General features: G+C 37.0%; 1 protein-coding gene across 3 annotated transcripts in view; it reads left to right on the forward strand.

The window, feature by feature from the left end:
- Dbp45A (putative ATP-dependent RNA helicase Dbp45A) overlaps nucleotides 1-13,399 on the forward strand; it is a 186,875-nt gene that overhangs the window by 80,875 nt on the left and 92,601 nt on the right. For all 3 annotated transcript variants that reach the window (XM_067127554.1, XM_067127556.1, XM_067127555.1), the window contains exons 4-5: nucleotides 6,857-7,022; nucleotides 7,555-7,734. In XM_067127554.1, coding sequence (XP_066983655.1) covers nucleotides 6,857-7,022; nucleotides 7,555-7,734 — 346 coding nt within the window. The remainder of the gene's footprint in view (nucleotides 1-6,856; nucleotides 7,023-7,554; nucleotides 7,735-13,399) is intronic.

Raw genomic sequence — 13,399 nt, forward strand, 5'->3', positions numbered from 1 at the left:
AGCAATCGAGTTAGTTGAGAACACCACCTCTCCGGGGTTCTACAATTAGCTGTTTGTGGTCCCCAAACTGTTGGGGGGCTGGAGGCCAGTGGATGTGAGTGCCCTGAATTTGTATGTACAGAAAACAAGATTCAAAATGGAAACAACCCAGTCCATTCTTGCATCCATTTGCCTAAAAGATTGGATGATTTCGATAGACATGAAGGACGCCTACTTCCATGCCCCAGTTCATCAGGACTCAAGGAGGTTTTTAAGGTTTGTGTTCCAGAACAAGATGTATCAATTCAGAGCTCTTTGCTTCGGCCTGTCCACGGCTCTGCAGGTGTTCACACGAGTCCTAGCTCCAATAGCAATATGGTTACATTTGATGGGGTGCAATGTTTCGTCATGTATCGATGATTGGCTCATTCGCTCCCAGTTGAAGGACAAATGTGTAGAGGACCTTCTTAAGATCCTTCTTCTTGTCCAGGATTTGGGACTCATGATAAACTTTCCAAAATCTCAACTGACTCATTCTCAGGAGATAGCTTATTTGGGGATGAGGATAAACTCAAAGATTTTTCCGGTTTTTCCTTCCCACAAAGGATAGAATTGTGCCTTCAGAAGGTAGACAAATTTCTCTCCCGTCAGTCCTGTTCTGCAAACAGCTGGATGAGCCTGTTGGGGACCCTCTCATCCATGGAACAATTCATATCCCTGGGAAGGCTTCACATGAGAAACTTGCAGTTCTTTCTGAAAGTCAGTTGGAACAGAAAGAAATACCCAGACTCTTTCGTTTTTCCAATAACGAAGGAAATAAGAGGACCTTGCTTGGTGGAAATCAAGAGGCAAGCTCTTGTCGTGCATAAGTTACGAAAAGAAACTTGCACCACCATTTTTATGTCATGCACAAGTCTTTTCATAACTCGTGTGACATATTGTTGTTCCCTTCTTACCTGCGTCTTTCTTCTAAGTCAACGATGTATTCATCCACAGCGTCTCTTCTCGTAGTCAGCAGCTCACGGGTCTACTACTTAAAAGGGATTTATATTAAATGTAATTATATCTCTCAGAAAGGCGTAATGGAGACAAAATGGGTAGCTTCTTACTTTAATGATGAAAGTTAATTACATACACAAGTACAATTACGGTTACAGTTTTACTCTCTTGAAAACCACTCTTGCTAGTCGAAGTTCAGTTTCTGTCTGGTTAAGTAGCCCATGGTCAAAGTCTGGTTGGGACCACAGAAGCTAGGGGGAAGTACTGCGTCTTCTTGTACTGGTGACTAGCGACTGTATCCTTCTCTGGCTTCGTTCTTCTCTGGAACCCCTGCTTCTCTGCTATCTTCCCATCTCCTCCCTTGAAGTCACTTCATTGGAAGATATTATCTGTATGGCCTCCCCTCAAACAGCTTGATTGGGAAGGACATTTTTGGGTGTTGTCAAAATCTCTCCTTAAAGGATTTGATTGGAAATGACTTCAGGAGGAGTAGTTAATGGCTTCTCCCTAGAATGTCTAATTGGAGAAATGGTGAACTACTTCTCTTTGTCCAGCCCTTTTTCACGGAAATTCATTTGAACGCGTCCTATTGAAGGTGGGGTTATAGATATGGCTGGAACATTGACTCCCTACGAGGTCATAGGTTATGCTCGGTCGCAAGGGCACAGGTTCAAGACTTTGTAATCAGTTTTACGGCCCTGGGCGTGATTTACTCGCTAACTGTTTTGAGTTCATGTAAAGACAGTTTCCTACTTTTAGCTTGCTTGACATGTTTAGCCTCAGTAATGCATAACAACCAAGGCTTAATTGTTGTTCTCTCTCTCTCTCTCTCTCTCTCTCTCTCTCTCTCTCTCTCTCTCTCTCTCTCTCTCTCTCTCTCTCTCTCTCTTCTATTCTATTCTTACTCGATCGATTACTGTATAATTTATCTTTTTCCACTTCTCTCTTTTTAAGATTCTATTCTTATGCTTCCCTATTTAATCTTTCTTTACATCATCACACTCTCTTGAGGGAAGTCGTTCCTTCCTCTGAGTCCCGACCTAGTGTTTTATTCAGATGCATCAGACCTAGGTTGGGGAGCCCTCCTGGGAGACAAGGAAGTCTCAGACCTTCGGGCTTCAGAGCAAAAGAAATGGCATATCGATATAAAGGAATTGATGGCAATTCACTGGGGATTGCAAACATTTGCATCAGAGATGTCTGGGAAGACAGTGACTGTCGACTCGGACAACACCATGGCACTGTCCTACGTCAAAAAACGGGAACTCTTTCTTTTACCCTTTGCCAAGCTGCAAGCCCCCTGCTCATTTGGGTAGATCAGAATCGGACCCAGATCTTAACCAGGTTTATTCAGGCGAATTTCAATGTATTAGCAGATGAGCTCAGCCGCCGAAAGCAAGTTCTCCCCACAGAATGGACTCAGGACCCCCTTGTGTGCCTAGAGTTATGGAAACTGCGGGGAAGGCATGTTCTAGATCTGTTTGCAACTGCAAAAAACCATCTTCTCCCTCTGTATTGTTCGCCGGCACCAAATCCGCAAGCATGGGCAATGGACGCAATGCTGTTAGATTGGTCGAACAAAAACCTTTACACCTTTCCTCCATTCAAGATGGTGAGAGAAGTAATAAACAAGTTCTGCATTCATCGGAATGTAACGATGACTCAAGTAGCCCCTTTCTGGCCAGCACAGGAATGGTTCCCGGACTTGCTGGAACTTCTCACGGATTTTCCAAGGCTGTTGCCTGAAAAACCCAAACTACTCAGACTCAGACAACCACATTTCAAGCGGTTCCATTAAAGACTGTCCACTCTGGCTCTGATGCTATTGCTCATTGCAGACGACAATCCTCAAGCAAAGTATATCAAACCAAGTGGACAGTCTTCCGTGACTGGTGCAGGAGACGCAACATCTCATCTTCTAAGATGTCTGTAGCGGAGATAGGTAATTTCCTGCTCTACTTAAAAGTCTTCCAGGAATCTGTCTACCTCAACTATTAAAGCTGCAGAGCAATGTTGAGCTCTATTTTTAGACATAGAAGCATAAATCTGTCTTCCAATAAAGAATTATCTGATCTCATCAAGTCATTCAACACGACCAAACAGAAAGAAGAGAGACTAGTAGCCTGGAATAAGTGGCTGTTGCAAACGTGGGTCCTATTTTGGTTGCTGGTATGGTGTTGGGAGAAGGAGTGTAGGAAATCTTCCTTCAATCCTTCATATTTTTTCGCCTTGATTAATGGTGTCAAGTTGTAGGGGAGCCTGGTGGTACTATGTATTTGGAGTGCTCACCAGTTTTATCTTATAATGGTCGGGTAATGGTGCTTTTTAACTTTTTGGCAATAGGCGACTGTTTTTCATTCTCTGGTTTTGTTTTATGGCACTGTGCCCAGGGTAGGGGCGACTTTGTTAATTCTTTGTGTGCAATTGGATACTCCTTTGCAGCAAAGAATCCCACTAATGTAGTAGGCGACCCCTGGCTATACCGCCACGCCGCTACATGTTGAGATGAGCGCCATCCAAAGGCAGTACTTTCCTGTAGCATCTCTCTCAGCAGGAAAGGAACCAGCAAGCATTTTACCAGTGCTAGCAATACTTCTATTTCTTTTACATTACAATTTTTAATGAATTGGAGTAGATAATGCATGTATCCCACCTCCTGCACTGTGGGATTCAGCTATGTAATTACTTGGTAAGTAGCTTATCTTTTTTATATAATAAAATAAAGTTTTATATATACTTACCAAGTAATTACATAATCAAAGCCCTCCCTCCTCCCCTTGCTTGGTTAGGAAGGCGTAAACATACTGAGCTCGTTTGCTGAGCTGGTTCCCCTCTTGCCCTGAAAGTGGGTGGGGTCACTTGCCCAGCCAAAACAAAACTAGCACTACCACGAATTTCAAAATTCTAGCTGCCAGTTAAAAGAAACTAATAGCTGTGTAATTACTTGGTAAGTATATGTAAAACTTTATTTTATTATAAAAATGTCAGTTTTTTGTAATGAAAGCTTATTAAGTATGCAAAGCTAAATTAAAAACATTAAATTTCTCCAAATTTGAACTATGTTATGTTTATTTTAAATGCAAGAAAGCTCTTCCTTTTTTATCCTTTCTTATTCAGCTGCAGAAGAATGATGATTAACTAGGTTGCTATCTCAAATCCTTTCTCTAGCCTTTGTTGGACAGAGATACAGATGTACAAAGACCATTCATTGTTTCAAGATCAAAAAGAATGGCAGACTTTACTCTCTAGGTTCATAGCCCTAATTTGAGTAGAAAATTTTATGGACAGTTTTGGGCACATTTGATGATCTGAGTTGACTGTATAGTATTTGGATAAAAAAGTACCCAATCCTGTGTATTGGCTTTCAAGCAACCTCAAAAAAGAAAATGATATTGCAGCAGGTCATATTCTCCCTCTGTCCATTACTCCATTACCACATTTACTTAACAGCAAGGAAACATAAGCTTCAGGAAAAAAATACATATGGTTAATAGGTAGCCTTGTTTTAATGCAACATTCAGTGGACATTATAGGGAACTGCACATTGAAGACTGATTAACCCTTAAACGCCGAGCCTCTATTTACAAAAACATCTCCCGTATGCCGGCGGCGTTCGGTGAGTTAGCGCCGAAACGGAAAAAAAGTTTGTTTCAAAAAATCACAGCACGCTTAGTTTTTAAGATTAAGAGTTCATTTTTGGCTCATTTTTTTTTTGTCATTGCCTGAAGTTTAGTATGCAACCATCAGAAATGGAAAAAAATCATTATCATATATAAATATTGAAATATATGACAGTGCAAAAAAAAATTTTTCATATATAATTTTATACAAATCGCGCTGTGAGCAAAATGGTTAAAGCTAACGGGTTATTTTGTTTTTCTTTGTATTGTACACTAAATTGCGATGATTTTGGTATATAACAAATTGTAAAACGATCAAAGCAACACAGAGAAAATATCACAAAATGATGCATGAATTTGTAACGCGTGGACGTAAAAAAAATGTTTTTTTCAAAAATTCACTATAAATCGAAATATTGTGCTAGAGACTTCCCATTTGTTGAAAAATGAAGCTAATTGATTGAATATTACTAGACTGTAAGTGTTTTAGCTTACAATTGAAGTTTTCGACCATTTCGGTCGAGTTAATTGACCGAAAGTCGTATTTTTTTTCTATTTATCGTGATTTATATGAAAATATTTCAAAACTGATAAAAGCTACAACCATGAGTTATTTTCTGTTGTATTGTACATGAAATTGCGCACATTTTCATATATAAAACTTTATGTAACGACTAATATAAAACTGTGCAAATATTACGACAACGTGATGAAAAGAATTTCTGAGATGTTCGGCCGAGTTACCACAAGAGACGTAAGGAAAAAGTTTTTTTAAAAATTCACCATAAATCGAAATATTGTGCTAGAGACTTCCAATTTATTGCAAAATGAAGATAAATGATTGAATATTACTAGAATGTAAGAGTTTTAGCTTACAATTGTGTTTTTTGACCATTTCGGTCGAGTTAAAGTTGACTGAAGCTTGAAATTTTGGCAGTTATCGTGATTTATGTGAAAATATTTCAAAACTGATAAAAGCTACAACCATGAGCTATTTCTTTTGTATTCTACATGAAATTGTGCACATTTTCATGAATAAAAGTTTATGTAACGACTAATGTAAAACGATGCAAACATTACGACAACATGACGAAAGAATTTCTAAGATGTTCAGCAGAGTTACCGCGCGCAGACGTAAGGAAAAAGTTTTTTTTTTCAGAAATTCACCATAAATCGAAATATTGTGCTAGAGACTTCCAATTTGTTGCAAAATGAAGGTACATGATTGAATATTACTAGAATGTAAGAGTTTTAGCTTATAATTGCGTTTTTTGACCATTACGGTCGAGTTAAAGTTGACCGAAGGTTGAAATTTTGGCAGTTATCATGATTTATATGAAAATATTTCAAAACTGATAAAAGCTACAACCATGAGTTATTTTCTGTTGTATTCTACATGAAATTGCGCACATTTCCATATATAAAACTTTATGTAACGACTAATATAAAATGGCGCAAACATTATGATAACGTGACGAAAGAATTTCTGGCGCGGACATAAGGAAAAAGTTTTTTCAAAAATTCACCATAAATCGAAATATTGTGCTAGAGACTTCCAATTGGTTGAAAAATGAAGGTAAATGATTGAATATTACTAGAATGTAAAAGTTTTAGCTTACAATTGCGTTTTTTTACCATTTCGGTCGAGTCAAAGTTGACAGAAGGTTGAAATTTTGGCAGTTATCGTGGTTTATATGAATATATTTCCAAACTGATAAAAGCTACAACCATGGGTTGTATTTTGCTGTATTTTACATGAAATTGCACACATTTTCATATATAAAACTTTATGTAACGGCTAATATAGAACAGTGCAAAAATTACGACAAAATGACGAAAGAATTTCTGAAATTTTCGGCCGAGTTACTGCGCAGGCGTAAGAAAAAAGTTTTTTCAAAAATTCACCATAAATCGAAATATTGTGCTAGAGACTTCCAATTTGTTGCAAAATGAAGGTAAATGATTGAATATTACTAGAATGTAAGAGTTTTAGCTTACAATTGCGTTTTTCGACCATTTCGGTCGAGTCAAAGTTGACCGAAGGTTGAAATTTTTTGTAGTTGACGTACGGTACGTCCACTTGACACCCAACAGACAATTTTAGTCGACGTATGATACGTCCAGTAGGCGTTTAAGGGTTAAGGAAAGTGTGGTAGTGACCATAGTGCAGATAATTAAGATTACAGTACTGTATTCCGAACTACATCATTGTCCAAAGCTAGTGGTCATTAAGAATTTTGTCAAACTTATTTTTCCAGGATAAAGTTTCTGGTCTTAGATGAAGCCGACAGACTCATGGATGGTAGATTTGATAAGCAGCTGAAAACCATTTGGTCATCACTACCAGAAAAAAGGCAAACTCTGCTATACTCTGCAACAATAACAGACAGGGTACAACGTATGAAAGAGCTTTCTTCCTCAGATGTAAGTGAACAGGAAACATAGTATACAGTATTCAGAGGCTATAGTTTTTTTTATTGCTGCAAGTACTGTAAGAGGTGGTTAGCTTATCTATGGTTTTTGCTTTTATTAGTTATGGAACTTCTTACTTCATAACTGAAGTAATATTTTATGATGGTCATATTGATTTGACTCTCTGCTTAACTCTAAAAATCTTTAAAGTATATAACTTATATTTCCATTCAAGTGGATGGTGCATTTAGGAAATTTGAAAATAATTATGATCTTGATTGTATAATCTTGAATCTTTTCTTTTGAATGTGATGTTTTTACTGATCATACTAGCTTGGTTCAAGTTTTTATTGCTTTATTAGTATATGCTTTATGTTTTCAATATGTTACTTTTTTATTGATGTTCTCAGACATCTGGAATTCTAAGAGGCATGTCACTATATTTAATGGAAAGTGTGCTGTTAGGGAAAATGTATGTTTCTGCTGGGTAAAACAGTGAGTATTGGGATTTATTAGAAACATATGTAACATTTAATTTTTTCAGGTCTTCTTATGGGAAGCAGATTATTCAAAGCAAGCCACTGTCACAGAGCTAGACGAGCGATATTCCTTGGTGAACCCAATTGTTCTAGACGCTACCTTGGTTGCTGTGTTATTAGAACAACAAAAACAAGATCCCAAGGGCCTCATCATTGTCTTTACAGATACTTGTAAAAGCACGCAGGTGTGTATCTGTTTGCAAAGTTAATGTACTGAGAAGTATATTATGTACTGTACTGTATATGATTTTGATTCTTTTTGTAAGCTGTGATGTTCACAAGCCACTTTTGAAGAATCGTGTTTTGCTATCAGAGGCACTGGTAGTGATGAATTACATCACAATGTCTTATTTGAGAAATTTATAAGGTTGTCATAGCTATAGCAGGTCTTTACCAAAGATGCAGTGGAAATTAGGTAAACTCCATGAAAACAGTGTGTCATGGCTCTTTTATATAGTCCCCACTATATTGTTATTCTTCAGGATATATAATATACCTTCATAATATATATGGTAAAGGGTTATGGTAGTCTAGGTGCTTATATAATGAATAATTGTTCATACGTGGAACAGACCTTTGGTCCTATTCGTTGTGTTGATGTTTGTATAATAGGGTATGTGAATATAGAGTACAGTGTAATGTAGGCTAGGCTACTGCATATGAATACGATATACCACAGTGTAGGATAAGCTAATTCTTGTTTGTTATGCAATTTCTCTTTATATTGAATTATCATAAGTCACTGCATGAACCTCCAGAATTAGTTGATATTAATAATTACTATACTGTGTATGTATAGAGTATACTTTGTAGTGTAGGGTAGGGTATTATGTATACATGGTACCAAATACCCTAGTGTGGGCTAGGCTATATTCGAGATACGTTTTTTCCAACAAATGATGGGTTTTTTTTGGAGCCTAACCCCGTTGTAAGTAGGATAATACCTCCATAAGCATTTTTAGTTTTTTGTTGTGTTTGAACTATCAAAATAGGCAGTTCTAAGTATTTTTAGAAGGATTCTGAGTATTTGCAGGTTTTAGCTACTTGCGGGGGTGTGTGGTACGCATCCCCTGCGAATACTGTGGGTTTACTGTAGTTCTCTTTGACTTCAACGTATGCAATGAATCTAACATGCTGCATTGTATTTTAAGCCAGTGGACTGGGTGTTAGATACCCACTTATCTAACAACTCAGAGGCTTAGGTCCTCTTCCTTAGAACTTTAATTTCTAGGAAGAGTGATCAGGTGTGCAGAACCTCCATTCGGTTTTGGATTCTCATACCTCTCTCCAAGTGTGAGCCTATCCTAGTGTTAACCTAATGTTAAGACCAAAGGTTTGTTCCACGTATAAACAAATGACAAATTTTCAATTAATTTGTACTTTTCATAGCTAACAAACCTGAGGTCTTAACATAGACCACCCACCTCTAGCCACCCTTCTTATGTCTTATCCTGGGTTGGAAGAAAGCCTAAATACATCATGAGGTTCCAGCTAGGTCTCTGACCTGCTTCCACCTCATCTGCATATCAGATGCCAGATGCCACAGATTCCTTGCATATGCGATTTTTAATTTTTTTAAACCGGTTTCTAGCTGGCGCCAGAAGATTTATCCTAATGTTAAGACCTCAGGTTTGTTAGCTATGAAAAATACAAATTAATAAAAAATTTGTCATTTTATAGGGTACTTAGAATTTACTGGTCACTTTTTTACCTGACAATTATGTAATTGGTATAACCCCAAGGCCCTCATAATATGGCGAAATTGGGTCTTTTCCAGCTCTAGTAAATGTATCTGAGCTTGAATAGACTTACTTTTCTTCTGGTCAGGTGGATAACGTTCCCTCATTCAGATACTCCGGTTGCAGGTTTGAATCTTGCCTGGCTGTCATATTTTCTTCATTTGGTTCATCATTTGAATCTAGGCTTCGTAGTGACAAGTGTATCCAAAATGTGAAGACATCAAGAATCTTAAGAGGGCATTGTGGTTATTACATAGAATTTATAATAAGTTTAAAGGGCATTATGGTTATCATGTATGGTTTATGATATACAGTAAACCCCCCGTATTCGCGTTCTCATGATTCGCGGACTCACACATTCGCGGGTTTCTCTGTAGAACATATCTAGCCATCATTCGCAGAAAATTCGCCCATTTGTGGTATTTTTCACTGAGAAATATTCACTAATTACTGTATTTTCATATAATTTTCATGAATAAATGCACTTTTTGTGATAAAACTATTAAAATAGGTATATGCATTTTTACAGGGTTTTTCTGTGTTTAAACTATCAAAATAGGCAGTTCTAAGTGTTTTTAGAGGGATTTTAAGTATTCGCAGATTTTAGCTATTTGCTGGGGTGTGTGGGATGCATCCCCCGCGAATATGGGGGGTTCACTGTACAACAGATACATAAAAGTGTAGCACTAATTGTTCATATGCAGAACAAACATAGTCTTAATGTGAAGATAAATCTTCTAGCGCCAGGTGGAAATTGGTGAAAAGCATATAGAATTGTAGAACAAGGTATTGGTGGCAACAGGGTTTGGCCAATAGGATGAGAGAGGAGGCATCAACTGACCTCCCTTAACCCGAGAGCACCATGCCACATTGAGTTTCTTCCTTACTGTCTTGCTAGAAGGACATGCTTCTGCCTTTCCTTCCAGAACCTGGTGTTTTCCTGCACGTTTACCTTCTTTGGTTTGCCTTTTGTGTCCTGAATTAGTGCTATTCTGTGTGCTATTGTTTTGTTTGATCATGCAAACCCAGAACTCATCTCAGCCTCCCTGCACTAAGCCTCAGAGAAAATGTCCTGGGGTTGGTGGTTGCCCTTGCTTTCATTTTCTGGCCTCATTTGAGACTGATCCACATTCTACTTGCAGCAGGTGCAGATCTGATGTTTTTAATATTACTAATCCCTGTTCTGGATGTCGCTCTTGCCCCCCTTGAGCAGTGGAGGATTTTTGCTAAGAAGAAGTAGCATAGGAGGAAGTTGGAGGCACCACCTTGGAAGGGGTTTTCTCCTCCTTCAAAGCCTGCTTCTCAGACTCCTCCTCCTTCCTCTTCGTGGCCTTTCTGTTTGAGAAAGTTTATTCAAACACGAATATTTCCTTGCAGAAGCTAGTCCTTCCTCTCTCTGACAAGGGGAGAGAGGAATGATAACAAACAAATTGGTGGCTGACATAGGTTTGTTGTCTGAACAGATATAGCTCTTTAACTTCCACTTACACAGTGTTCCTCCACACTGTGTATTAGCCCAGTAGTCAGACTGTTTGATAAACTTTTTATCTGACAAATCAGAGGTATACATCTCCTTCCTCTGCTGTAGCCTAACCAGGAAATGAGACCAAGTGTGCTGAACCTCCAGTCGGTTCCAGACTTTCCTTTCCTCCCACTAAAGATGAGTCTATCCTCATGTTAAGGCCTCGGTTTGTTCCACATATAAACAAATGACAGATTTTTAAATAATTTGTATTTTTCACAGTTAACAAACCTATGGTCTTAACATTCGTTGCCCACCTCTTGCCACCCCTCACAGTGATTCCCTTGGCTGGAAGAAACTGAATGCATCACGACGCTCTCGGGTTAAGGGAGGTCGGCTGATGCCTCCTCGCTCATCCAATTGGCTGAATCCTGTTGCCACCAATACCATGTTCTACAATTTTATATGTTTTTTACTAGTTTCCAGCGACACTAGATCTATCCTCACGTTAAGACTGTAGGTTTGTTAGCTATGAAAAGTGCAGATTAATTAAAAATTTGTCATATTTTGGTAAAACTTAGAAAACTTAATAAAACTATCTAACATTTTATTGAAATTATATTTATGGATGGTAATAGACGTACTAAATTAAATTTGGTTCATAAATTTTGAGTGGCTATGGTGGAAGTTTATTATGAATCAGTGTATTTACTAAAAATTGATAATTAACCCTTTAACGCCGAAGCCCTATTTACAAAAACGTCTCCCGTATGCCGGCGGCGTTTGGTGAGTTAGCGCCGAAGCGGAAAAAAAGTTTTTTTCAAAAAATCACAGCACGCTTAGTTTTTAAGATTAAGAGTTCATTTTTGGCTCATTTTTTTTGTCATTGCCTGAAGTTTAGTATGCAACCATCAGAAATTAAAAATATCATTATCATATATAAATATTGGAATATATGACAGCGAAAAAAAACTCGTATATAATTGTATACAAATCGCTGTAAGCAAAACGGTTAAAGCTAATGAGTTAATTTTTTTAGTTGTATTGTACACTAAATTGCGATGATTTTGGTATATAACAAATTTTAAAACGATCAAAGCAACACAGAGAAAATATTATCACAAAATGATGCATGAATTAAACGCTACGGCGTAAAAAATGTTTTTTTAAAAATTCACCATAAATCGAAATATTGTGCTAGAGACTTCCTGTTTGTTGAAAAATGAAGCTAATTGATTGAATATTACTAGACAGTAAGTGTTTTAGCTTACAATTGCAGTTTTTTAACCATTTCGGTCGAGTTAAAGTTGACCGAAAGTCGAATTTTTCTATTTATCGTGATTTATATGGAAATACTTCAAAACTGATAAAAGCTACAACCATGAGTTATTTTTGTTGTATTGTACATGAAATTGCGCACATTTTCATATATAAAACTTTATGTAACGACTAATATAAAGCGGTGCAAATATTACGACAACGAGACGAAAGAATTTCTGAGATGTTCGGCCGAGTTACAGCGCAGACGTAAGGAAAATGTTTTTTTAAAAATTCACCATAAATCGAAATATTGTGCTAGAGACTTCCAATTTATTGCAAAATCAAGTTAAACGATTGAATATTACTAGAATGTAAGAGTTTTAGCTTACAATTGCGTTTTTTGACCATTTCGGTTGAGTTAAAGTTGACCGAAGGTTGAAATTTTGGCAGTTATCGTGATTTATGTGAAAATATTTCAAAACTGATAAAAGCTACAACCATGGGCTATTTTCTTTTGTATTCTACATGAAATTGCGCACATTTTCATATATAAAAGTTTATGTAACGACTAATGTAAAACGATGCAAACATTATGACAACATGACGAAAGAATTTCTGAGATGTTCGGCCGAGTTACCGCGCGCAGATGTAAGGAAAAAATTTTTTTTTTTTTCAGAAATTCACCATAAATCGAAATATTGTGCTAGAGACTTCCAGTTTGTTGCAAAATGAAGGTACATGATTGAATATTACTAGAATGTAAGAGTTTTAGCTTATAATTGCGTTTTTTGACCATTTCGGTCGAGTTAAAGTTGACCGAAGCTTGAAATTTTGGCAGTTATCGTGATTTATATGAAAATATTTCAAAACTGATATAAGCTACAACTATGAGTTATTTTCTGTTGTATTCTACATGAAATTGCGCACATTTCCATATATAAAAGTTTATGTAACGACTAATATAAAATGGTGCAAACATTATGACAACGTGACGAAAGAATTTCTGGCGCGGACGTAAGGAAAAAGTTTTTTTCAAAAATTCACCATAAATCGAAATATTGTGCTAGAGACTTCCAATTGGTTGCAAAATGAAGGTAAATGGTTGAATATTACTAGATAGTAAGAGTTTTAGCTTAAAATTGCGTTTTTTTACCATTTCGGTCGAGTCAAAGTTGACAGAAGGTTGAAATTTTGGCAGTTATCGTGGTTTATATGAAAATATTTCAAAACTGATAAAAGCTACAACCATGGGTTGTATTTTGCTGTATTTTACATGAAATTGCGCACATTTTCATATATAAAACTTTATGTAACGGCTAATATAGAACAGTGCAAAAATGACGACAAAATGACGAAAGAATTTATGAAATTTTCGGCTGAGTTACCGCC

This window comes from Macrobrachium rosenbergii, chromosome 25 (genome assembly GCF_040412425.1).
Source record: "Macrobrachium rosenbergii isolate ZJJX-2024 chromosome 25, ASM4041242v1, whole genome shotgun sequence".
In the NCBI taxonomy this organism is placed as follows: Eukaryota; Metazoa; Arthropoda; class Malacostraca; order Decapoda; family Palaemonidae; genus Macrobrachium; species Macrobrachium rosenbergii.